At 39.0% G+C, this 27,329-nt stretch overlaps 1 protein-coding gene across 12 annotated transcripts in view; it reads right to left on the bottom strand.

Moving 5' to 3' along the window:
• The window catches only part of RAPGEF6 (Rap guanine nucleotide exchange factor 6), a 163,359-nt gene that overhangs the window by 65,464 nt on the left and 70,566 nt on the right, over nt 1–27,329 (bottom strand). For 11 of the 12 annotated variants that reach the window (XM_063120721.1, XM_063120723.1, XM_063120724.1 and 8 more), the window contains exon 7: nt 1,858–1,989. In XM_063120721.1, coding sequence (XP_062976791.1) covers nt 1,858–1,989 — 132 coding nt within the window. Of the gene's footprint in view, nt 1–1,857; nt 1,990–22,642; nt 23,314–27,329 lie in introns of those variants that run through there. The other variant, XM_063120722.1, reaches the window with a different exon arrangement.

Here is a 27,329-nt window from a genome sequence, read left to right as displayed (position 1 = left end):
ACTTGCCTTAAACCGAGCAAAACAACTGACCCATCTTAGCTCAATACAGTCTATTCTGAAAGGCAGTAGCTCTCCCAAGGTTTCAGAATCCTTCCTAGCCATACCTGAAGATGCCAGGGTCTTCTGCATGCAAAGCAGGTACTCTACCAGTAAGCTGAGCCCTTCCACTAAATGTCTGACTTTGAGATCCTCTTACCTCTGTTTGTAATAATTTTAATATAAATCTTTAAGATTTGTTGTGCTATGCATTCTTTAGTGGGAAAGAAATTTCTTCATAAGACAATGAGGCTTTGGAGATTTTATTTATTTATTTACTGCATTTATATCACGTCTTTTTTCCTCCAAGAAACTCAAGGCAGCATAATCCTCCTAATCCTCCTCCTCCTCCTCCTCCCGATTTTATCCTAGCAACAACAATCATGTGAGGTAGGTTGGGGTGAGAGTCTGTGACTGGCCCAAAGTCACCGAGTGAGGACTAGAACCCAGACCTCCCGACTCAGAGTCCAACATTCTAGCCACTACACCACACTGACTGGTTTAGCAGGATTTATGTTGTTTGTTCTCCTAGTGATGTGGAGATGAGACTGATGCCTGAAACTCTGTACAAAATTGTACAAAATATCCTCTATAACAGAATGATAGGAAGTGTCCCTACATCAAACTAAGAATTTATAGTTAAGTCTATTTTGATTATTTAGGTAGCATTCTCAGTCCTTGCTACAGTGCAAACAGCTGATGAGCGAATAAACTGTGCAGCTCTAATGGAACTAATATAAAATTCTGTTCTTTCAAAACTATTTTTGTCTATTACCTCATCGGGTTCATGTTTAGACCTTGCTAGATTTAGTTTCCAGTTCAAGATATTCAATCCTTGCTTGCAAGGTAAGAAGAGCGAATCAATTCAAACCAAACTTTTTCCAATCTGCCATTTAGCACAGTATCATATAGCAATATGCCAGAATGATACTGTGTAAGCCACTGCATGCCTCAGGAGGAACATACCGGTGAGTGCACAAGACTCTTTTCCTTCTCGGTTAGTCCTGAGCAGTGGTGAATATTCACTGGTTCCTGTCATATCTCACTGGCCAATTCTGATCATATCTTGAGCCCCAGTCCATAAACATAAGGATCATATCCTAAGCCTCAGTATGTCTATTTCATTAATCATGTGAAACGAAACTTCTAATTAGCTATAGTCTCATCCTCTGCCCCAGTAGCTATAAGACTATCTTATAGCTTTTGGCTTTTCTAGGAGTGGGGGCTATGGGGGGGGGAAGGAAACCTTTGTAGCTCACCTCTGCTTTCCTCCTTGTCTTCCACTAATTCTAGTGATTGAAAGTAGACTCAGAAACAAAAACTGAGCATTATGTTTTTATACAAGAATGTTTTCCATTGAGCATGGTTCACCTTACTGTGATGATCACACAATTTTATAAAACTGCTGTATAAAACACTATGCCACTAACTAAGCAAATCAATCTCTTATCTTACAAATCAAAACTTCAATATTCCTCAGAATCTTACCTGGCTAAAAATATACATTTTTTAATTTTGTTATTAAATTCTTTAAAAGTACGAAGGCAGTGATCAATGGCTACTAGTCATGATGGCTATATATTACCAGAGGCAGTATACCTCTGTATATGAGTTGCCGGGGAATTTGTGTGGAAGGTGCTGTTGCACTCATATCCTACCTGTGGGCTTCCCACAGGCAACTGGATGGCCACTACGAGAGCAGAATGCTGGACTAGACAGGCCTTTGCTCTGATCCAGCAGGACTCTTCTTATGTTCCTAAATATCTAGGTCCTCCCTCTATTTTATTAACATAAAAAGTTAAACTAAAATTTCAGATTTACCTGGTAGATGTCAGATAAACTGCTGCTCCCAGAATCACTTGCAATGCTACAGCCAGACTGGCTTGAAGGGACATGTGTCACCTGTGGATGTTGACCATCTGTGAGGTGCATCTTGGTAAGGTCTGCTGGAAGCTGGAAGCAAAAATTGGAGGAAAGGATGTTAAATAGGTTTTCAAATTCAAGCAATTCATGCTGGTTTTGCTCTTTATTCATTTAATAGTGATTAAGATAATACAACCCAACTTGGCAATATTTAAACCAAATAAAAAGTAAAGCCTTTTATCAATGACATGTGAGCTAAAAAGAGTTTAGGAACACAACACAGTACAATCCCATGGATTACAGGATTGCATAGGACTTTAGCCTCAATCTTAAAATAATTCCCCAGTCTGAAAGTTAAATGTGAACTCCAACTCCTACTCTCAAACGTATTTCAGTCTTGAAGGCATCTACCTTCCACTGAAATCAAAATTACACTCGTAAAATTCATACATTTCAGGAAGCCCACACAGTTTAATTACACCAGCCAATATTCTACAATCGTTGCCTTAATACCTCTTTTCAATCTGGTGTAAGGGCAAAACTGTTGTAAATCCATTCATATGGAGTCCTGTTTTTTATTCCCTACAGCAAAGGTAGTCAGTGGCCCTCCAGATACGGTTGATTCCTCCCAGCCACAGCCAGCATGGCTAACAATCAGGCATGATGGAAGCTGCAATCCAGCAACACTGAGAAGTCCACATCTAGAGGGCCACACACCCTGCCCTACAGCAAGGACCATACAAGGACCTGCTCCTCATCCATTCCCAGGAATATTACCACTCATCACCTAGAGTCAAGCCAAACAAAACAAAACAAAATTAAGATCTTCAAAAGAATCTCCCTTTTTCAGAGTACCACTTGTTAAATTTCAAGAAAGCTTTTTAACTGTACCATATTACCATTTTTGTGACAGTTCATTTTTTCTTTTCTATAGCCTTCTATTTCAAAATATCCTGTGCCTTCACTTCATAAGTATCCATATAGAACTACAGTTGATAAGGGATGTCAGAAGAGTCCTAGAATCTGCGGAATCCAACTTCAACACCAATTCTGCTGCTATGGTAGCCGTCAACACTTCTGCACCAGTTTGAATAATACTTACTCAAGGAAAAAGGCCAGCTCTGACCCTCATACAGTATCTGAAGGTTCACAGAGTAGTTCTACATACATTATAGGGACAGGGGATCACTCAATAGTTCAGGTAAAGAACACACCTTCTATGCAGAAGGTCAAAGCTTCAACCCCTGGCATCTCCAGTTAAAATCAGATCAACTACCAGTCCTGGAAAGACCTCTTTCTGACAAATTAAGATACCTGTTGACAAAACTGAGCAAGACAGATAAATTGTATAATAGATCATATATTAGGACTGGGTGGGGGGGCTTTTCAGCAGCTGCACCAAAGGCCTGGAACTCCCTTCCAAAGGAGACCTGTTTCATCTCTTCCTTAACAACCTTCTGGAAGTTGGACGTTCCTTTTCAGGAAGACATTCAGTGTGCAATTTTAATATGCTCTTTTAGTTGGTCCCTATTTTTAGCTGTTATGTTGTGGTTTTCTGCTTTGTTGTTCTCTCTATACATGCTGCCCTTGGGTAAGCTTATTCAATCTCATGGCCTCCAATATCACCTGTAAGCCGACGATACACAATTATATCTCTCATCTCTGGAACTTTCTCCTGTTGTTCACGATCGTATCTCGGCATGTCTTTCAGATATCTCAGCCTGGCTGCTTCATCGTCGTTTGAAACTTAATATGGCAAAAACTGAACTGCTTGTTTTTCCTCCTAAACCTTCTCCTCACCTCTCATTCTCTCTTACTGTCAACGATGTCACGCTTACTCCGGTCAAGGAAGCTTGTAGTCTTGGCTTTATATTTGACTCCTCGCTCTCCTTTACTCCTCACATCGAGGCAGTAGCTAAATCCTGTCGTTTCTTCCTGTATAATATTGCCAGGATTCGACCATTTTTGTCTGTCTCTTCTGCCAAGACTCTCGTTCACGCACTGGTTATCTCTCGGTTGGACTACTGCAACCTTCTTCTCTCTGGCCTTCCTTCGTCTCACATCAGTCCGCTGGTCTCTGTCCACCACTCTGCCGCTAAGATCATCTTCTTGGCCCGCCGCTCTGACCAGGTCACTCCACTTCTGAAATCTCTTCATTGGCTTCCAATTCACTCCAGAATCCAATATAAACTTCTCCTGCTGACCTTCAAAGCTTTTCACGGTCTAGCTCCTGCCTATCTCTCCTCTCTCATCTCACACTATCGCCCCGCTCGTGCTCTCCGCTCCTCTGATGCCATGCTTCTCGCCTGCCCAAGGACCTCCACTTCCCTTACTCGGCTCCGTCCTTTTTCTTCTGCTGCCCCTTACGCCTGGAACGCTCTTCCAGATCACTTGAGAACTACAAACTCAATCACTGCTTTTAAAACTCAGCTAAAAACTTTTCTTTTCCCTATAGCCTTCAAATATTGAGTTTGTTCTGACTCTATACTGTTAGCTTCACCCTACCCGGTGCCTGTTTACACTTCCCTGTGCCTGTTTGCATTCTCCTTCCCTCTTTATTGTTTACTACAACTTATTAGATTGTAAGCCTATGCGGCAGGGTCTTGCTATTTACTGTGTTATCTGTACAGCACCATGTACATTGATGGTGCTATATAAATAAATAAATAAATAATAATAATAATAATAACTACAGTTCTTGAGATGTAAGGCGAAAGATACATTTTCTAAAGTAAGCAAATAAATAAATCTGTTAATTGCCAGTACAACCTTGGGTTTTTATTAAGAGTGGGGAATGGCAAGTGTGGCACTAGGCAGGCCTGCATGGCTCCGTCCAACCTTCAAGCATAGGATACCACTTTAGCTACACAGGCAGTACCATTTTTGCCACTATAGTAGTCTCATCAAAAGAATCTTTAGAAGATAACCAAAATACAACAAGTACTTGCTTCTACTCCCAAAAATATGTTTCCACACACATCTGTTTGCACCTGCAGTCAGAAGTATTGATTACTATCATATTATAATGAAACATTTACTAATGCAAGTTGTTTGGAGTAATACAAATCATTAGCACAAAAATACAGGGGGATCTTTACCTCAAATGATTCTCTGCAATTCAATATGACTTATAAAATATTTAGACGAGGAGCAGAGTGTTCTGCATATGACTGCTATTAAAAGGCTGTGATTTCATGTGTGCGTTAGTGTCTCTGTTCAAAATGACATGTTACTTTAGCAGGGGAAATGACAGTTTCTTCACTGGAAAATTTGAAGCATGCCTGAAGTTAACTCCATTTTTGCTTATTTTCGAATAACATTTGTAAATCTGTATTTTAAAAAAAAAGAAAATCAAAACTGAACAGAAGCACTGAGCTCTGCTTCAGAATCTGAAAGCAGTATTTTTCTGAACGTCTGCTCAAGAAGAGCAGATGCGAATTAATGAAAATGTTCCAAGGACATTAGGAAGTTTCCAAATTTGGATAGTAATTTCAAAAGCCAGCTTACAACAGATTGGCCAGAATGTCAGTCTGCTTAAATTAAAAAAGAAAGAAAGAAAGGGTGGGGGAATCAATTCCCTTGCTGAGAATTAATTGGCTTTCTGTCAGCACATTAGATGAGAACCTAGCATATACTTGTATGACCTCTTTATGTAATCACAAAGGCGGCTCTGAAACAAGATTGCCTATGTAGCGTATGAATTCCTGGGTGCTCCACTTGATGTGTGCATAAAAAATCTAAACTGAATATAGTAGTATCTTGGGAAACCATCCAGGAATTTATGAACAAATATGTTTGCCACTTTAGAATATTGATGGTAAGCACACATACTGTAAATGCCCATTAGCTTACTTTCTGGTATTGCATCTTTAACAAAATATATGCATGATACATCTATCTACATTTTATACTGCCTTCTGAACATAAGGTTTCCCAGTGAAGCATTAAAACAGTAAGTATACAATATCACAAGTCTATGATTAAGCAGTGGCCATTAATCAAGATACAAAAAAGTTAGTAACTCTTATACCACTAGAGTGTTAATTTAGTGCTTAAATGTAAATAGCATTTGGTGCATGGCAAATTATTCTAGAGAGACTTAAACAGGCAGGCTCTATCCAGAAAGTGTCCTTATCCTAGCTGCCATATCGTAAGATCAACAACTGGGCAGGTTCATATGCAGGGATATGTTGGGATTTATAGGTAAAAACCAGCATTTTGAATTCTGCCCAGAAACAAATTGGTAGCCAGTGCAGTTGCTTAAGCAGTACAGAAACTTGCTCAGTTCCACTTGTACCAGTTAATTAGCTACTATTATTTTGGACCAGTTGACATTCTGAACATAGGCAACCACATGTATAATGCATCATTCAAACATGGGTGTTATGTCATGGCATGTCATACCTGCAGCATTATCATGTTTCTCTATGAAGGGCTAAATCTGCAAAAGCTGGTGGAAGGTGCCAGGAGCCATGTATGCTAGGAGAAGATCCAGGTGAAATTTGAAACCTCCACACCACCTGGTAGAGCCCAATCTGAATATCTATAAACCCTCCTCCCCCATTTCATCTTAAGATCTGGCTATGAAGTAGATTTCAAATCAGATTTTCCCACACACACTCCTATTGCACACACAAACACACTTTTGGTAACATCTTGCCTGATGAAGCAATCTGGAGATCTTGAAAGGTTGCACATTTTAAAATTAATTTTGAATTGGCCTAATAAAGGGATTACACTATGGCAAAATCTTGTGGCAAAATTGGCTACCTTTCTCTTTTGAATGCTACTTGGGCATCCAAGACTGCATCTAAAAACTAAAGCTGTGGGCCCAGCTCATCAATGGATTTGCAACCCTATCCAGAAGTGACTGAATTCCATTTGCTTGCTTCACTGTAACACCTACCCCAGCACCTCCATATTGTCTAGATACCATCACACCATAGCCTAAGTACATTTGCTACTTCCACAGACCAGAAAATGGAGAGAGAGATACACACACACACACACACACACTACATTTCCTCAAGTTAAAATCAGTATTTTAATGTTTAGTTGACAACGTGCAACAATCACTTGACTCTATAAACTGAAAGAATTCAGACGCTAAGAGATTCTTTTATCAAACCTATTTCACCCTCCTGTTTATAAACCAGAGATTCCAACATCCATACTAGGCAATGTGGCACCAAATAGATTTTGTGTGTGAGAATGAGCAAACTAATGTGAGGTATTATGTACAAGAAAACAGACTAATAAATCTCCAAAGTGGAAATGAGGCATAAAAACACACCCCTATTTGATACAAGAGCAAGCTTTGTGCTGCCTGCCACTCTAACATCCCTTCCAAACATAAATTTTAGTCTATATTCTCTATAGATCATATTTATTACTCACACATACTTTTACAGCTGAACTACACTGTTATGATAGTTTTATAACATGATATTGTGAAAATGAGCTGTAGGATAAGGTTTAAACCATGTTTACTCAGTATAATATAGCATATTTATTCAACTGTGAATAACTGAAAAGAGATATTGTGTGAACCAAAGAGATGTTTTCCAGGAGCAGATTTGACCTCTCCAGGCCAGATCGTTACCTGCCTCAAAAATTCTTCTTACAATTATTCTTCCAACACACTATTATTTGTTCAGCTGCCTGAACAGGCTTCATTCAGAAGTGGATATATTGCTCTCCCCAAAGCTGTAGTTATTGCAGAAACACTATTTCTTTCTTTTAAGCATTATATTGCATACACAGCACAAGGTGAGTAGCAGCTAATTACAACAATAGGGTAGTGAATTTGTATACATTCCATATCTGTTTTTTTCTATATTCTGGGGCACATCCAAATAGACATTTAAACTACTCGTGGGGCTGTATCTCCACTTCTTCATGCTCAGTCTTCAATTTATGGAAGAGCTTCTCCATTTCCCATCGTTTCCCCACCCCCTTGCTTTTCTGCCCTCATCAGTTCAAGAAAGAAATCTTTAAAATTACTCAAGAATACCATGCCAGCACTTTACTCTCTGAATCAGCTCTGCTGGGCTACTTGTGAGCTACCTTTCTTTGGACCACAGTCACTTTTTGTTTTGTAGACCCCAGACTTCTTTCAGCTTAGAGGCTAATCCTGTTCAAGAATGTTTATTTTCACCTCTTTTTATGAGACACAGTTCTTTTAACTGTGGGTTACATGGGGGAAATTGCTCCATAATTATACTAAGTGTTCACAGTTATACTTAAGAACAAACAAAAACAGGTGGCTTCTCCATTCCTATTACTCTCTCGTTGCCAATATGAGAGTGCCTCAACGACAAAGCTGAATTCAAGGTTCAAGTCCCAGTTCATACATTAACTCACCAAGTAATGCTGGGCAACCCACTATTTCAGCCTTTGCTTCCCATTGTATTTTGGAAGTATAATTTTCCTCTTTCACAGGTTTATTATGGTGATAGCATTTATTCACTATTTCCATTTATATCCTGCCCTTCATAATAATAACAATAATAAAAAATCCTAAGGTGGGTAACAATTTAAATACATCCAATAATAAAATAATGAAAAAATAAAAACCTAATAAAACCAATTAGTCAGCAGCAGAGCTAACGTGATGTACTGGACAAAATGTCTGATATAGTTCCAACTCCTGAAGGACTACTATTATTAGGTGAAATTGTGTAACCGGCTGCTCTACGTTGCACTGAGAATGCCAACAAAATGGTTTGGCTTATTCAACCACTTTTGGTAACTGCAAAGTCAGTGGATGTGAAAATGGTTTGACAATGGAATGAAGACCGTGATGGTGATGAATAGGTTCACTGAAACTGCTCTTCCTAGAAAAAGTTTCATGATTTAACTTAGTTATTTTGATTTAAATGGAACATGGTTTCAGACAGGTTGGAATAGCCCTTAGTCTGGTATAGAGAAGACTTCAAGCAAACCTATGCAAGTGTCAGAGATGAACACATTGTGCCCATCTCATCTGAGTGAAATCTTGCCCTAGGTATGTCTCCTGTATTGGTGCACCCCTATAGCTCCCTGAGGGCTATGTCCATTTCATTCCCCTGAGAGGAGGCTGCCCCATAGTAAGGGGAAACATATAATGCTGTCTCTTGGCCTACTAATCTCCCCTGGCTTCAAACAGGATCAACTGTAAAACTATGCACTGGTTAGGGGAGTGCCACCTAGTAACTGAAGATGTAACTGCAGGCATCAAACACTTTTGATTTAAATTAATACATTTTAAAAACCAAAGAACTCTGCAGTGAACAGCCCTAGGATTTCCTTAGTATGCATGCCAAGTTTCTTGTGTCTATACTTCATGTATTTTTACATCCTCGTTATTACAGATAATATCATTATTGTGTATCATAAATGCAATACCATGTTCCTGGGCCTACACATTTCTTATATCTTTACAATTAATTACTAGTCACTGGGATATTACAAAATTGAAAAATAAAAGTTTACAGAGAAATTACACATTTCTGTGCTTCAATTCTGGCCGACTTCAGATATGTTAATCAGCTATAATTTTGAGTAGAAAATGCTTTCAAATGCTTCTGTTACAATTTTGCTCACTTTCCCCCCATATCTTTCCTAAATTAACAAGAGGAGTTAGCCCGAAGGTATCGCTCCGCTGTTCACTTCTACTGCCCCACCTGAACCCCAATGCCTTATCTCCCTTTGCCTATGATAATCTCTATATGCCTGCTCCTGCCTCCTTTACCATTCTCCAGGCACCTACTCACACCCTTGGAACAAAAACACCAAAATCCGCAACCATATTAGATACAACTTAAAAATATTAATTTCCACTATTCTGGAATACATGTGCCTACAAGATTTTCCCCTGTCTATTTACAAACAGTGCTTATATATCCATATTTATTTATTGCACATAAATTTTCATTGGCTAGAGCCTACTTCATTAAATGCATGAAGTGATCTGGAAGATGGTAGCCATATTGCTAGATACTAATGTAATTGCTATACAAAACTATATGGACTGTATATTTAAGCAATAAAACAGCAGATTAGAATCAGCAGTAAGGAGATAGGCTTCCCAAAAGATCACATTCTTTCATTTCTAAGCCTTGCATCACCACTACTGCCCTTTTTAACAAGAGGAAATTAAAATGCAAGAGACCATGAAAATGTGCTACTGTGTTGAGTGAGTGCCTGAATGAACAGAGCCAAGAAATTCAATGATGTTGCTCCTGTAGCCACCTAATTACATTCTTTTCCCTAGAAAGCTTTTCCTAACACATACAAATACCACATCAACTAAAGTATGCTATATTAAGCTATTTCCCTTTATGCTAAATAAATATGTTTATTCTTAGAAAGTCTGTCCTGAAGGCACAGGACCTCTGATTTGCTTCACGGACATACAATGACAGTAGTCACATCAGCAGCCTGACAGCAGTCTGCAAATTTGTTTTTCTGAGGGTGGCACACATAGCCCTTAGGAAAGGAAAGCTGTCATTATATACCATGCTCCAGGCTGACAGCTGAGGCATGAGGGTGTAAGAAAACTGGAGGATAAGACAAGAAGGGAACATGGAGTACAATACATCTCAGAAGAAAACAATTTACTTCAAATGCTAAAATTTTATGAATTGCCTAAGTCTAGTGAAGGAAACAAGATTTGTGTGTGTGTTAGAAATTGCGCATTCCTCTCAATTCTGCATATACATCACAATAAAATAAGGTGTTGACAGAACTGAATCCCACCGTTCTTCAGCCATATATGGCTTGGTGCTTTCGTTCACTGCTCTATGTATGTGGCAGCTGTAACATTTATCTGAAGATGCTTCAACTCCATACTAATGAAGTCCTCTTCAACCTGGTGCCTGCCAGATGTTTTGGACTTCAACTCTCAGCAGCCCCAGGCAGCATAGCCAATGGTCAGGGATGCTGGGAGTCATAGTCCAAAACATCTGGAGAGCACCAGGTTGGGGAAGCCTGTACTAGTGCAATACTGCAACAATAAAACATAAGGAAAAGTTATAAATGCCCAGTCATACTTAGTAATGCATTGTTTACATTTTAGGGCCTTTGTCCACAATAATTGGAAAACACAATGGAAGAGTTTGTCCACATTTGCTGCTGCTGCTGTTGTTGTGAGGTATTTCTTATAATAAAATCCTAATGCACAATAGTAAATTTCACATGAATGACAAATCATAGTTGATAGTTTTGCCACTCTGACCGACAAATCCTGTCCTCTATCAATACCATACAATCTATGTTGCCATCAAGGTTATAACATTTCAATGCAATGTTACTAGACAAAAATTCTCCTTGGTACAGATGTTACTGACCTGTTCTCCAGCTGTATATTTAATAATTAACTAAGTAAAATTATTTGACTAGGTACCAATGAGTATACTTTAGTCAATATAACTTCATTTTGCTGCACACGTGTGGCTCAAGTGTCCTTCATTTACCAAGTTAAAGAACAGTAAATCTAATTTCCATAATCTCATGCCAAACATCCAACTACTTTATAAATAGGGCATTATAAAGTTTTGGCATGTTACATATATTGTAGCTTTCTGTCTCTGTTTCAGGACATTATTTGAAATAAAGATGCTGCTGGATGCAGGTGTTTCGCTTTACAACATACCAGCAACCCAGTTACATTTTTTTAAACCCTAAAACATTTTTTTTTAAATCAGGAGGGGCAGGAAGCAATTCATGCCTCCAGGCATCAAGCAGGGGATACCTGGTCTCTACAAAAGCTAGATTCCAACTTTCTGTTTCATTCCAGTGTGATCAACAATCAGAATGAAATATGGGGCTATCCAGGTGAAAAGGCAGGACTATGCAGACAGAAGTTACCTTCTCAGTAACTGGAGGTCACCAAGGCAGGAAGCAGTTTAGCTCCCACTTCAGTCTATCCAGTACCTGACAAACCATGCTTCTGCTCCCAACCTCTACAATGCAAAGAACATTATCATGGATCTGAATGTCTGTAATGCATACAGGAGAAAACAAACTAGCTCCTCCAACCAACTTTGTGAAAAATAAACATTTTCTAAGTGCCACACATGAAGGATCACTAGGGTGGTGCTTGGAGAAATAGGTTCTCCAGGTCCTAGAGAGATTCTTTGTGTGGAAAGAATCACCAATGTTATCTCCAATCAAGGATTCCTCTCCCTTTGCACTGGCATGGGAAGAGGAACCTCATGGAGGGAGAAAGTTTTAGGCTTGGAAGGAAAACCTCCACAGGCCACAGTGGGCCACAGGTTTCTGATCCCTGACCTGGTTTACTGATCCATCTCACTTTGCCTTGAAATTTATGTATTTTTACCCATTCAGTCCCTGGCCTGCCTCGAATTTGCATATGCGTAGTGATCCTGCTCACTGCTCTGTAACCCTCATGCACATCTGACAGCTAGCAACTGGGACCAGTGGAGGGAAGTGACAAGCACAAAGTTGGGGGGGGGGGAGCTGAAAGAGGCCAGTGGCTGCAGGAGAGAAGGAACATTAGGTGAGGGTATCATTAGTTCAATAGAAGGTGAAGCAGACTTTAAAAATAAATGTTTGCTAGGGAGGGAAGCGCTGAAGTGGAAGATGAAATTGGCAGGGATATATTGACAAGAGAGAGAGATGGTGATGCTGGGCTCAACAGCACACTTGCTCCAGACCCCTAAAATAAAATAAAAATAAAGTTTGTGAACACATTCCTGGATTCATAAGGGCTGAGAAATTTATCTCTCTTTGGCAATCTGATGCAGAAGGCCAAGAGAGTTTCCTTTGTAAGACAGCAACCACAGCAGACCAATTGCAGAAAGGATGCTGACGTAGGTAACAAGAAAATGAGGATTTCCACTGCAAAGGGTCCTGGGATACATCTGGCAGCAGCTATGAGGACTGAAAGGGACTGAGGAATAAACAAGCCATGGCAAGCTGCTGATTGTATTTTGAGAGTAACCAACAATTCACCCATCTACAGTGGCTTATTCTCAGGGTGGCTTAGCATGACGTGAAAACTCGCCTAATATCATAAACTAAAGAAGATTCATCATATGAGATGGATAGCAACCAGAAAAGCAGGCTCAGGTAACAACTTACTATTCTTCCAGGCTTTTTAACCCTCTGTATCTCTGCTGTTATACTATACTAGTGAAAAAGCCCATCATACGACAGGTGTATTTATTTTGTTAGGACTTCTTTGAATACAATATTTTTGGTATACACTTTTCTAAGATTTTGAACCAATTATAACTGGTGAGGTTAGCCTTCCATCAAATTTACCCTCATGAGACAAATTACTTACTGAGAGTGGGTTTTGGCCCGTCTGCTAGGCCGGAAGGTCCTGGCAGTTATTTTTCTGGAACTTCCCTAGAAGGCCGCAGTTCCGAGAAACGTCACTAGATGGAGCCAAAGGGCAAAAACTATAACTGGTGAGAAGGAGCACTCTGGCATTTTATACAAAGGATTTTAAGTAGTTTTGTCTTTATAATTTTAGTGTTCTTCTTATGTCTATTTCTAGCATTTGCTAGAAATTCTTGTCTGTTTCTAGCATTTGCTGCTTTTAAGTGATTGGTTATTGTAGTATTCCTATTATTTACATAGATTTTGGTATTTTTGTTGTTGTTGTGTGACAAAGGCTTTTAGTTATAAGGCAACTAATAAATTAGAGAAATAAGAACATAAGAAGAGCCCTGCTGGATCAGACCAAGGGTCCATCTAGTCCAGCACTCAGTTCACACAGTGGCCAACCAGCCATCGGCCAGGGACCAACAAGGCAATAAAATCAATTTCTGGAAAGACTATGTCCCATCTGACTGATTAGGGAGTCAGAGAATTGGGTGGATTTGATCGAGCAACATTTACTATCTAATTAGTTTTAAAATTTTGACTGATAATATTATTTATTCATATAAATATCCATGTCTTTCTGTTCTTATCAAGGGGATTTTGTATTCATTGTCTGACACCTAAGTTCAAAATGGTTTCAGAAGTAAAAGGATTTAAGGGATTATTTGATCCATTCTGATAATGATACAGTTGAGAGAAATAGAGTATCAATTATGAGTCACTTCAAATGTAGCAGGTATGCAGTTGCTTGTTATCTAAGGAAGTCAGCTATTTTAAACATCTTTAAATATTCTTCAGACTGCAACATTTTTCAAACTTTACAACAAAAGGATAGTTTCTGTTATTGTTATGTTCTAGTGGTTTATTATCTGATGGATAAAATTCTCTTAGCATTAGTGTTAGCATTGCTGAATACCTTTCTAAAATCAAGAACAGGGTTAGAGAGGCACTTGTAGTGGTCCATTTCAATAATGCTCATTGGCATACTGATTTCAAATTGCCTCCTGGGACAAATTACATAAGGATGTAGACCACTCCCTTCTGAAGCTCTGCCCGCTTTCCCCAAAGCCTGGACAATATAATCTCACTCCTTTCTCTGTATATATCACTCCATGCCTCCCTGTGCATGGAGAAAGGGGACATCTTCCCTTTCTCAGCACTAGAGAAAGGCTGCCTGCCTGTAGCTTTGAGAAGGAAAACACAGTCAGTGGTGGTAGCTTTTCTCTAGAATTGAGCAAGGGATTGTAGAGGGTCTGTGCCTATTGCAGAAGCTGGCAGGCCCAATGGATCCAGCCCATAAGTCGGAGGTTCTCCATCCCAGCTTTACATTCTTTTATAAATGGACTACTCTTGTGAGGGAGGAATCCATTTGCTTAGCATTCAGATTGAAGGCATGGGTTTCCTGGATTGTACTAGCTAGAAATATGGATGTAAGGCTATATACATGTATGAAATATATTTATAAATATGGATGTAAATTTATTTATAGAAACGCTGCCTGCTCATTGATAAGAAGCTGCATCATGAGAAGTAATTCAGTTGGTAAACGAGCATTAAGTAACTGACTGCTAAATTAAACCAGTTTTCAATTTTTTAAGGAAATGTAAATGTAATGCTCTTTGTAATGTATAAATGGAAGAGAAATTATAGATTGCTAGAATGGCTTTGTGATTGTTTATAGGAACAATGAACATTAATATTCAGATTGCAACTTGAATTTTTGAACCAATAATTTGACTGCTTAGTAATGTAGTTCTGATGGATTCGTAATATGTTATCATTTCCTGGCTTTCTTTTTTAGATTAGTACATTATTCTTTGGGAATTTTTGAGCAAGTGGGTTCATTCTAAAACTACGCTCGTGGCTGGTCACTCATGGATCTTCACGGGTCATTTTCATGGCGCAGCAATCCTCATGTACATCTGCCTCTTCTTCTGTTGTTTTGTCCAAAGTATGACCCTGAAAAACCATTTCTTCTTGGTTGTGTTAGCAGTTAACCCCATTTTCTGCTGTGTGCAGGAGAAGCTGCACTACAAAACACCCACTGAATGGGCCACATGATCACTACTTGCTTCTTCTTTCTTCCCAGTGTGAAGAAAGAGGAAGCTGCTCATCCGTATTGTGGGACAGAAGCAGGAGGCAAAGCAATGGTAGGGAAATGTGATTCCCCCCTCCCATCTGAAAATGCTCATTGAGTGCCTCTTGTTATTTACATGTCTATTTTTGATATAGTACTAGGGTCCCTACTTTCTATTACTTTACATTAAATTCATATATTTTAACTATATATAGCAGTATTTGTACTTGTACTTTTACATGTGTATTCAGAGCAATTTTTGGCCGATGTTATTACAACTTCTGCCCTTTATTTTCTCTTCATATTTTCTCTAATACATCACATTATGGCTCTTTAGTAACCATCAGGTGATATAAGGACAAAGTTCAGAACACAAATCTGTTTGCTTAAACCAGACAGGTCTTTTCATTTTAACTTAGGCTTTTTATTGCTGTACTTTAATTCACAATAATAGTAGGCAAAAAAACATCCTTCTGCCCTAGACAGAATTATTGTTTTGCAGGGAGGCAGGTTTGGGGAGGGGGGAATTGAAGGTGGGGAAAACACACCAGCAATCATAACAGAGGTCTCATTCATTCTATTAGTACCAACACAGCCAATCAGTTAAAATTAATCTCCATCTATAATTACATGACTAATAAATAGAACTTCAGATTTGTTGTGTGAAGAAATGGATTGCTTACACTATGACTTATTCATAGTTTTATCACAAGTAGTAGTATGGTACTTATATTGTCTTTATTTAGCATTTTTCATCTATCCAGAACACTTCTTACACATATTCTCAGGATTCTTTATAACAACTCTACTGGGTAGGTCAGTATTATTATCACTATATTTCAAGTGAGCACCTGTGATATTAGTGTATTGCTTATGGCCACCTAGGTAGTTCACAGCTGAGGTAACATTTAAATGTAAGATTTCCTGGCTCAGATTCTTAGGAATAGCTCCCCAAATTGTCTCAGGTCAAACTTTGGTCTTCAATGTCTCTATGAAAAATTATCACACCGAAGAAACCCTTCACTTTGAAACTGTAGTGAGAAATATTTACTGGAGACTACAGTGAAGTTGTATGTGTTTATATCAACAATATTCTGCACTGGATTAGACTGACAACTTTCAGAATTTGTTTGATTTGTTTGGTTTTAACACATTCTAAAAGTGCATTTTACCCACTTAAACATAACTCTCTAACATGTTATAATAGGTACAAGCACAGTAACAATTTCTTCTTGTGTAATCTTAAGATATGCAAGCCATTATGTGAAGATAATTAGTAATGGCCTGAGAAATTCCTCAAGTGATTGTTTCCATTATTTTATTCTTCAGTGCTCTCTTCCAAAATAAAACTTTAAAGGCCTTCCTGGTACAAAACTTTTGCTATAACATTCTCTCTACCCACACACACATACCTATTAGCAACATATACAAAAGTCAAAAGCTGAAGTTGAACATTCACAAACAGTAAGAACATTATTAACATTTTTTCTTTAAATCTATACAATGGTGAAATAAATAAGCCATTCCAGCTGGCTATGTTAATATTATCAAGTCTTTAGAGGATAAAATGAAATGTACCATTTCAGACTTAAGGAGAGTTAAAATGTATGAGAATATAAAAGTATCTATACTACATAAATTTCCACAGATTTTACATCTGTGTTTGATTACTGAATTTTACAGTAAGAACAGTGAAAATTTGTTCCAGTAAGTAGCCAAGCATTTTTAACTATCATAAACCACTTAACAAAGCCCAACAAAGCTAAAACTACAAAAAAGACTGATTTATTTCAAGTTACTAGATATTTTTGTTTTAAACGTAGAAATTGAATTAACTAGAAACTTTAAGGTCTGCAGACACCAGTTCATCTTACAGGGTGTGCAAGATCAACAGATGACAAGCAGACATGTATGCTTATCCTAAACATGGGGGGAACTAAAGCAGTGTAGAATAAGGCTAAAATCCTATATCAGTTACGGGGGAAATAAACAGAATTTACTTCTGAATAGACCTATAAAGGATTGCACTATTAAACAAGGAAGTGTTTGAAGAGAGAGAAGCCAGACATTACAAAACAAGAAAGGACCAGACAGGCATCTAGGTTGAACATACTCCTGAAATAGGACCATCCATCAATCAGTCCCAAACAGATCAAGGACTATGCAATTCAAACCAGGATGCATTGTAGAGGACAGGCGTGGGCACTGTAGAAATACACTTCCAAATGGATAAAAAGACCAAGAAGAATCCTTGGTATATCTAATAAAATCTTGATCCCAGTACTTTTCTAGGGAGACTACTTCAGCATTTTAGATGTCTGATAGGAAACCAGAAGAATTATTTAATTATCGACATTTTCAGTTGTAGTTCAAATTTTTAACACTTAACACTAAAAATGTGTCCTCCCAAATTCATGAACTGACATGGACCTGATTCACACAACATGACAGCACATCATGGCTTATTTTACCCACAGGGGTTGTTGCATCATGCCAGGTGCCTATGAGGCAACTAGTTTGCCATGGCTAGTTGTGTTGTGCAACCCCAGGTGGCTGGGATTGTTGATTAGACGCACTATCAGCAACCAGGATCTAGTAATTACCTATATCTAAAGGGCAGGATACACCTCAATCCAGTATGGCTCAAGGGTATATTGATTTAACTCAAGGCAATTTAAATCACCAAGAAGACAGTTGATTTATATCATTTTAAAATAAACTGTTCAACTTTAAAATTCGTTATCAAGCATACATACCAACAGGTTGCTGTAACAACTAAAACATGTTGGTCTGCAATTAAATACCATCTAGCAGCATAATCAAAAAACATTGGTCATGCAGCTAACATTCACTGCAGAATATTGTCCAATTAGAGACAAGTGACAGATTTCTCATAGCTCTTCTCCCAAAACACACAAGGATACTTACTATGCAAGCTCACTAACTTGAAGGCTATAGCTAGAGTCTATTGCATATTTGGGGTGGGGCAGGGGTACTCCTGTATTGTAAGCAAAAAATAAGAGTATGACAACTCCCATATAGGATCTTTGGATGATCCTGGTGATATACAGGATGGTATTTCCTGGATCCTAGCATCTGTGATGACTTACTGAGTCCAGCAGATTGTCTACAATAATAAATACATAACGTATTGGCTCAATTCACACATAATAGCAAAACCATATTTTGCCTCTTAGTGTTGTGCCTCCAATTCACATGTACACCTTTTCTTCTGATTCTCTCTTTCATTTCCTTGTTCAGGAGACTATGATTTTCACAGACTATAGTTTGCTTGGAAACCATAGATTGAAGTAGGTTTCTAATTCCAGAAAATTGTGGTTTCCCCATTTTTAATATCATGGAAAACTGTGGTTTACTCAAACCAGCAACAGAGAGGGAAAATCAGGAGGAGGGAGCAGACCCACCAAGGCACATTCAAATCAGCCATGAATAACTTAAGCCCATACTCAACCTGTTTCACAGTTAGTCCTGATTATGTTATTAAGATGTTTTATTATTTTAAAAGTTGTTTGTGTTCATTTAATGGTTGCTTTCTAACAAAGTTATCATTTTAAAAGAAACTTACAATTGATTTTTTTAAGTTAAAATAGTCCCATGACTATCTCTACATATATAATCTTTCTTATAGGAGCTTTAATACATTAGGAAAACGAGGTGAAGAAATTACTCCCTTGAATGATGTACTAGTTGAAGTTATGACTTTTCCCAATTATCTAAATATATCTGAGGGAAAATAGTTTTGACTACACGAAAACTACACCAATTACTTTCAGTTCTTATAATGCTACTCCAGTAACAGGTAGATAGCAATATATCAAACACAATTTAATTATACCGTAAAAGCATCGCTGAACTTATATTAAAAGAATACCTACACAGCTTTGTTCTTGATAGCATTTTTGCAGAAATACAAATACTCTTACAGGCCATATTTACAGCAATATTGAATCACCATTAGACCTATGCTCTTAACAAGATTAACTTCCCAAAATAAGATGACTAAAGCTGCAATCTTATACAGACTAACCTGAGAGTAAGTCTCGTTGAAAACAATGGTGCTTACTTTTGAGTAGACTTGTGTAGGACTGCACTGTACATAACTGAATTTTATATATGATATAACTTGTTTTATTTGGTCAAGGCTTTGGAAAGTCAAGATACTTAACACAGATTAAGCATGAGAGGCTATCCCTTAATTTCCATTTTAAACTCTTATTTTGTTTCAATATTTCAGAAGTGAAACTGACAATAGGTAGGCTGAAAGCCAAGAAAAGAATAATTAATGTGTCGTGATTCACATCTGCTATACCAAGAGAAAAGTGTTCATTCATGTAAATAATAGTAGGATTCTTATCGCAAGTACAGAGATGGCAGGCAATTCTAAATCCCATCAAGTACAAAGCCTGATATTGACCTGGAAATATGAGCAAAACTAATAGAGAATTTTTGAATGTATGCTGACTAGAGTCCTGCATCTTCACAACAGGTAAACAGTCAAACTCACACCTGACATATGATGTATCTAGGAAAGCTCCCCAAAGCTGGCCTATCAAATATAAGCAGAAAACTGAACACCAAGAACAAAAGAAAAATGATGAGCCACAATGCCTAGTTTATAATACTTAATGGAAACAAGGTTTTAACCTCAGTTGAAGATACCTAGGGGGGTAGTGGGCTCTCCCACAGCTGGAGAGTCATCTGTCAGGGATGCTTTAAGGTGGATTCCTGCACTGAGAAGGGGGTTGGACTTGATGGCCTTATAGGCCCCTTCCAACTCTACTATTGTATGATTCTATAGTAAGATACATTTATCCGAGATAAAATAGCAGCTAGTAGCGCTAAGCCAAAACTGAAACAAGATTGAGAGTTTTCACAAAAATCTTTGACTAAACAATGCAAAGCATGTCTACCATTTTTGTGATGGGAGGGCTGCAAAATGGAGCAAAAACATTCACCAATTCAGAGTGAGGGCAGTATACATTGCCTTGGTCTGATATGGTTTATTGACATCATCACACAGCTAAATCTGATAGACCACATGGCACTATTATCCCCATCAAAGAGAGAGAGAAGAACCATCCTGTTTTTAAAGGTACTGCCAAGCCAGCCACCAAGGGAGAAAGCAAACACGAGCAAACCACTGCAGAAAGCAGAAAGTTTGAGGGGTTTATTTATTTATTTATTACATTTTTATACCGCCCAATAGCCGAAGCTCTCTGGGCGGTTCACAACAGGGTTATACAACAGATTGAGCCCTTGAAAAGCAGTGTGTCTATGCCAAAAAGAGTTCCACAATGAAAGTTTGGTGAGCCGTAGAAATAAGTCAAATTGCACCTATGACTATCATAAGGCTCTCTTAAGGCATGTCTACACCATGCTTATCCCGGGGTTGTCTCCAGGTTGTCTCTGTGCGTCCACATGACATACAGGGGATCCTGGGGGCAACCTGGGATGACCAGGGACTTTCCCCAGGATATCTGGGACCGCAGATTTTCTGATATTTCTACTGTCCCGGGACTATCTCGAGTAGCATGGGCGGTGTGGCCCCTGCTCACAGGTTGTCCCTTCTTCACTGCTACTCTGGAAACAAGCACAGAGCTGTGCAGGGGCAGTCTGTTCCCACTGGGGGTGGGGAGCAGTTGCAAGGTGTTTTATTTTAAAAAACTTAACTTTGCGTTGGAGCGCAATTGCACTGTCTCAGTTCCGGGGGAGGCGGGGGAATGGCGGCCATGACGTCTCTCTTCCCTTCTAGAAATCACGCAGCCATCAAGATATTGGGGGAGGATCACGGAAGCAGGTAAGTCCACAATCCTCCCCCTTCCTCCCTAAAGGTATAGACATGCCCTTGGTTAGGAAACCTAGCACAGTTATTATGGTGACAGCACTCAAGTATCTAGCCCTGCAGTGGGCAACACACAGCCCAAGGTGTTCAAGGAGGATCTGAAGACCTGAAAATACCTTGGCAAGCAATACACCATGTAACAAAACAGTATAAAACAAGCTGTAAACTGGCCCTCGGACCACCCAAAGTTTCTCACCCTTATCTAGCCTTATGGGGCCAGTGGACTTTTCATTCCAGAAAATACAGTAAGTAAAGCACCATTATCCTAGGCAGGCATGTCAGAAAAGGGACTGATAGCTGACATAATATTGCTTAATTTCCCTAGCCAGAGAAACATAACAACACTATGGTGGCTGTATGTCTGCTCTATCCTTTCTGGCCTAATTTGTAAGAGAAGAAGGAAGAGAAGATACACACCTAAGTATGTAGGCTGATCCTGGCAATTGCCATAGCAGAGTTAATTTTTCCTAGTTGAGGAAATCCAGTATTGTGACAGTCAGTGGGGCATAAAGGAAAGGTCAGCAGCAAGAGACAAGGTATGGGTCCCAGAGAAAGCTAAGAGCAAAGCACCCAGGCAAAGCAGGTATGAACCCTCTCAAATCACTTATTTGCAAGGTTGCTAAGAAATACAGTTTGCAGTTCTGGCCTCAAACATTAAAATGGTGATCAATAAACTAAAGATGCCTTGAATATAAAAGGTGCTGATCCCCTGAACAACTACCAACATTTGCTATCTTAACAATGAGCAAGGCTCAAGAGTGTTATTAGTTAGCTTCTAGCAGAAATGGTATGAGGAGAATCAGACAAATGGAAGTAAAACTATTTTCATCATCATCAAATTGTGTGCACTGCATATATGCACGCATTCTAATTAACTGTTACTAGATTTCATTACTGTTCTATAACTTTAAGAGGAATACTAGATATACTTTCAGGCTTAGGAGTTCTGTGAACATTTCACCCACAAGGCAAGGGCTTAACTTCAGGCCTAACAACCAGCAAACTTCTAGAACACTAGCAATTTGCCACAATGAAGACAAAAACAATAAAACTTTTATAAGGTCAGAGTTTTTAAAAAGTGAAAAAGTAAGGGAATCAAAATGATACTTCTTTATATAAAAGTGCTTTCCCTTATACTGCAATATTGCTAACTGACTGCCGTAAACACAGTTTTAAGTTATTATGCTGAAGACATGACCAGTTACATTCAAAATGAGGAAAGCATATCCACAATTTTCTGCGGCTTTAAAAGGGACTGTTAAGTAGGCCAAAAACCTCAAACTTTAACACACACCCTCTTAGAACTAAGGATTTCTTTTGCATCATACTGAATCATCATAAGACTACCAACACTGTATAAGAGGGTTTTAACAACAGACACAAACCAATAACATGGATAGTTGTAAAGAGTTCTTAAATAATACATTTTGTCCAGCTGGAGAATAACCTACATATAAATTCTTACTTACTTTAGAGGCCCATGGTTGCAGACAGTTGGCGTAACAACGAACAAGAAAAGCCATTTCCTGGATTGAAGAGGAAAGTTTCCACTTGCAAGCAAAAGCCACAGACAACAAATAAAGTAAGATCCTTAGAAGACTCTGTTTATAAACCATAAACCAAAGAAATGGATCTTCAGGCACAAAATTAGGCAGAGTTTATTTTCACAGTGTTTAATTAAAATTACAGTTCCTACTGTATCTCAGTAGCCTTCAGTGTTGCAACAATTACTGCAAAAATTGTCCAGTTTCAACAAGATGCAATTGCACACATTCAAAAAATCCAGTGGTGCTTCTTATTCAAATACAAATGTCAACAGGATTCCCCAAGCAGAATATGTATTTGAAAATGCAGAGCTAGAATAAATTCTAGAAAATATTACAAGTTAAATGCAACAGTCTGAAAAACTGAATACTCTATTCCAGTTAAGAATTTTCCATTTCAAGGCACGGTTAAAGCTGATTAATCTTCAGATTCCCTTTTCAGATTCCCTTCACATTTTTTAATGCAGGTATAGTTTTGCAAAGATTCTTCTTCTTCAGTAGATCTTGGGTGACTGAGGAATCCTTCATATCAAAGTTTCTTCTTTATACACCTGCCCACTATGTCTGCCAAGACGAAATCCATGCACAGCTAGTATATTCAGTGTATGTATGTATGTGTGTATGTATGTATATATATACACACACACACACACACACACACACACACACACACAAATATACTCTAACAGGTTTGCACTACAGAATTGCTCAAAGCCTCTGCGATCAAAACCATTTCCTTCCCACCCACTCCAATGCAGAGTTTAAAATGCTGCAGTACAGCTTAGAATTCTAATGCATCAACCAGATACTATGGTTAATCCAAAGCCAGTATTTACCAATTAAAACACTTCTAATGCATTGCAAAATGCAGCATCCACAGCAAGACTGAATGCTTGAGTCCTAATTCCTACTATCTTTGCTCGTTTCTCAGCAGCTCCCTCAGGAGAAGCTCTCATCGATTGGATGCTCCGCAGCAAGATGAAATATCTAATAAGGAGGAGAGAGAGTGGGAGGGGAATGGAGCTAAAAGGATGACATCACCTGTATAGAAAGCCTTTAGAAACTGCATTAGATCAATTGGCTACTGTATCTGCAGATGCAGCCAGAGCATCTTTATTGACCTAGCATAAACACACCTCTGTACAACAACAATTCAGCAAAACATACTCTATGTTACATTTCATATCACTCTGCTGATCTGACACTGCACACAATTCCTTTGGGGGGTGGGAGTGTTTTGCCACTTACTCTTGGAACCTCTGTTATCTGCTCACATTTTTTTCCTAAAGATTATTATGAACAAAGCATGTTTCTTATCATTGTGATTTAATGGCTGATCCTTCCTTATCCCCTACAGATTCTGTATATCCACAGCCTCTCATAATAAACAATTTCACTGTAAACTTTTTCACAACACAAATACTGAAAGGTTAAAGAAAAATAATTTTAGGTTAGTAGTTGGGGGAACGGTATTATAGTTGAGGAAACCATACTTAGGTATATACATGGTGTGTAGCACTTAGATTCTGAGGAATATCCTAGAAGTTACTAAAACATTAAATTTGTAGAAATATTAGCATCTAAAATGGGGAACAATGTAATCTGTAACCATGGTTAATTTCCAGAGGAATGTCCTGGAATGGTAAATTTGAGTGGGGGAAATGATGTGAACACAATGACTGGGTTTAGACAACACAATAGTCCACGATTGATTAAATAGTCCACAATAGACTAAATAGTCCACTGTTGACTATTGTGTCATCTGTCAGAGAAAAACCACAACACCGTTGGTTATTTCCCCGAAATGACCAACACAAATAATCAACAGTATGCAGAGTTGATTATCTCCACAACCGTTGATTATTATATCATGTGGCAGGCTCCGTGGACTATTTCCCATGCCTACAGAGTTGTGAGGCAAGAGCAGCAGAAACCCCTGCCACTCTTACCCAGTGGGGTATAATAGGTATGGGAAATTATCCCGTTCCAGGAAGTTCTTCGGGAGCAGCCACTCATGCCATCCCTGGGTGAGGTGTTATGTTGGGTGGCTCCTCATGCGCTTCCCGAGACGGGGACGTTCCGTCCCTGGGTGGAGCACCGCCAGCCACGCCACCCCACGTGTTCCCAGGAATGTGCATGTCCTTTGCCTCCGCCATGGAGTTAAAGTGCTGGTGACTGGAGACAGGAGGATACTAGGAACTCCTGCTGCTGCACTTTGCCAGAAGAGCTGGTAGGGCCATAGCAACAAGGACCAGTGCGGCTATAGCAACAAGGAGCAGGGTGGACTCCGCCCTGCTCCTTGTTGTTGCTGCCCCGGTGCTTGTTGTTATGCCCCACTGAAAGGAGGCAGTGGGGCAGAGCAATCTCATTTCCTGACAGATGAGATGACTCTGTTGTTTGTTGCTGTGGTGATGGCCACGCCACGTCTTTCGCCGTGGCCATCGTCACAGCAGGATGGAGGCGGTGAAACAATATCCTCTCCTGACAAGAGATGAGATCACTCTGTTGTTTGTTGCTGCAGTGATGGCTGCAACACGTCTTTTGCCACGGCTGTCACTGCAGCAAGGAAGTGCACTACATCTCTCCCCCCTCTCCCCCACAGACTGGGGAGGGGCAGAGAGACAAATAGTCAACCCTGTGGGCTCAGTGTACAACATGGGTGACTATTAGTATGTCGTGTTCAACGTGACATGCTAATATTTATTTATTTATTTATTTATTACATTTCTATACTGCCCAATAGCCAGAGCTCTCTGGGCGGTTCACAAAAATTAATACTCAACTGCGGAGTGGACTATGCCCACAGGGTTGACTATTGTGTCATCCGAATGCGCCCAATGAGTAGACACCCCCACATGCAGCCCATGTTACAATTAAATAAGATGAAAAACAGCCACGTACATTCTTTTACTTACAACTGTAGTTTGGACTAGTAGAAGGCAAAATTCTTCTCCTTCTGCATAAAGTGACTACAACAACCCCAATCCTACTTGCAAATATGTTCCTCATACCAAACTCATTAATCTCCAAATTCAATTTGAACTATTTGATCCCCCTTTCTCAATATTAATAAAGCAAAGTATTGAAAGTACTACTAGTAACCGCAATTTCAGTTCTTGGCAGAAAAACCTTTCCACTTCATGTTTAGCAACTTATGCATTGTATCACACACGCGTTTCAAATGAATTTTCAAGTGAAGGATGCTAAACCATGTTAAATGATTACTTCTCTAATTATACACTAGAAAAGCCAGACTGACATTGCTTTTGCAACCAAAGCAGGGCACTTCAGGGTTAATGATGGATATTACTCGTAGGTTCACATCATTTCCCTAAAATATATTGGGTTAGAAACAGAACTTACCAATGCACTCATTTAGCCAATGATGTTGAAACATACAGCTATACATGCAATTTAGAACTATAATGAAAGCGTTATTCTAGACTAAATGGCAACAAAATGTTCTTCTGTTCATGAAAGGTTTTTTTTGATCCAGTAGGGGCTTCCATAAAAATAAAGGCGAGGGGATTTTCGCTGCTCCCCTTTCCCTCTGATACCCCCTGAGTGCGCCCCCATCTGATCCAGACCATATTGTATGCCTATCCAGACAAGCACAAGTCAGGTGGTGGCTGTAGGAGAAAGGGTGCATCTCTTCCTGTTCCATTCATTGAAGTCTTTGCTGGATTAAAGTCTCTTCCGTGAATAGGACAACATTGGAAAGAAACCATAGATTACATCTTTAGATTGCTCAGTATTCTTATGCACTATTTTTATTAAAAGTATTTCCATTTTTAATTAATTTTCTAAGGTATTCTTCACATTGCTTGAAGAAGAACCAGAGAAAAGTCAGCATTAAAAATAAACTAGTATTTTTGTTCCCACAAAAATGGCAGACAAGCATTTCCACTACTGTAGCTACGCTGTTTTAAATTATTCATGGAACTGTGCTCCAAAATATACAAGTATGAAGAAATATATTTTCAAAGATCTGGTTCACATGATTGCAGATGGGGAAATAAGCCATGGTGACGATATGCGCTAGTTGCGTTCTGGGGAGATTATCATAACTAGCATAACCCAGCTACCCATAATCCATGGGCTGTTGTTGGGTTCTGGGTGGCTTTGTTACCCATGGCAATAAGCCACCATGGCCGGATTTCCACGGCACGGCAAGCCGTGCTGCAGATGGTTATTATGCTAATCTCCCTCACCCACCACGGGCACACATAGGCTGGTTAACAAGCCACCACGGCTTGTAAACCACACTGCGATTATGTGAACAAGGTTCTTGTCTTAAATAATTGTTGTGTAATATATAATTCTTCATGAGATAATTTGTTTTAGCATAATAGCAATTTAATTTTTAAAAATAAATTGATGAAACTTCTTCCCTTGCCTGAGTAACAGACAACACAATCTGCTTTTCAGCTAAACTGGAAGTTTATTAGCCTCACAGTTGCCTTTCAAAAATTGCTGCATTGTGCATGTAATTCAGACCACTAAAGGTTCTGACACAAATTCATTATTTCACAACTAGTGTAAACACAAACTGAATAATGGGGGAAATTCTATTTCCTTCTAGTTTCCCCTTTAAGTGAAGATGACATCATCC

Source organism: Elgaria multicarinata, chromosome 3, assembly GCF_023053635.1.
Source record: "Elgaria multicarinata webbii isolate HBS135686 ecotype San Diego chromosome 3, rElgMul1.1.pri, whole genome shotgun sequence".
Lineage (NCBI taxonomy): Eukaryota > Metazoa > Chordata > Lepidosauria > Squamata > Anguidae > Elgaria > Elgaria multicarinata.
This window is presented reverse-complemented; position numbering and strand designations above follow the sequence as displayed.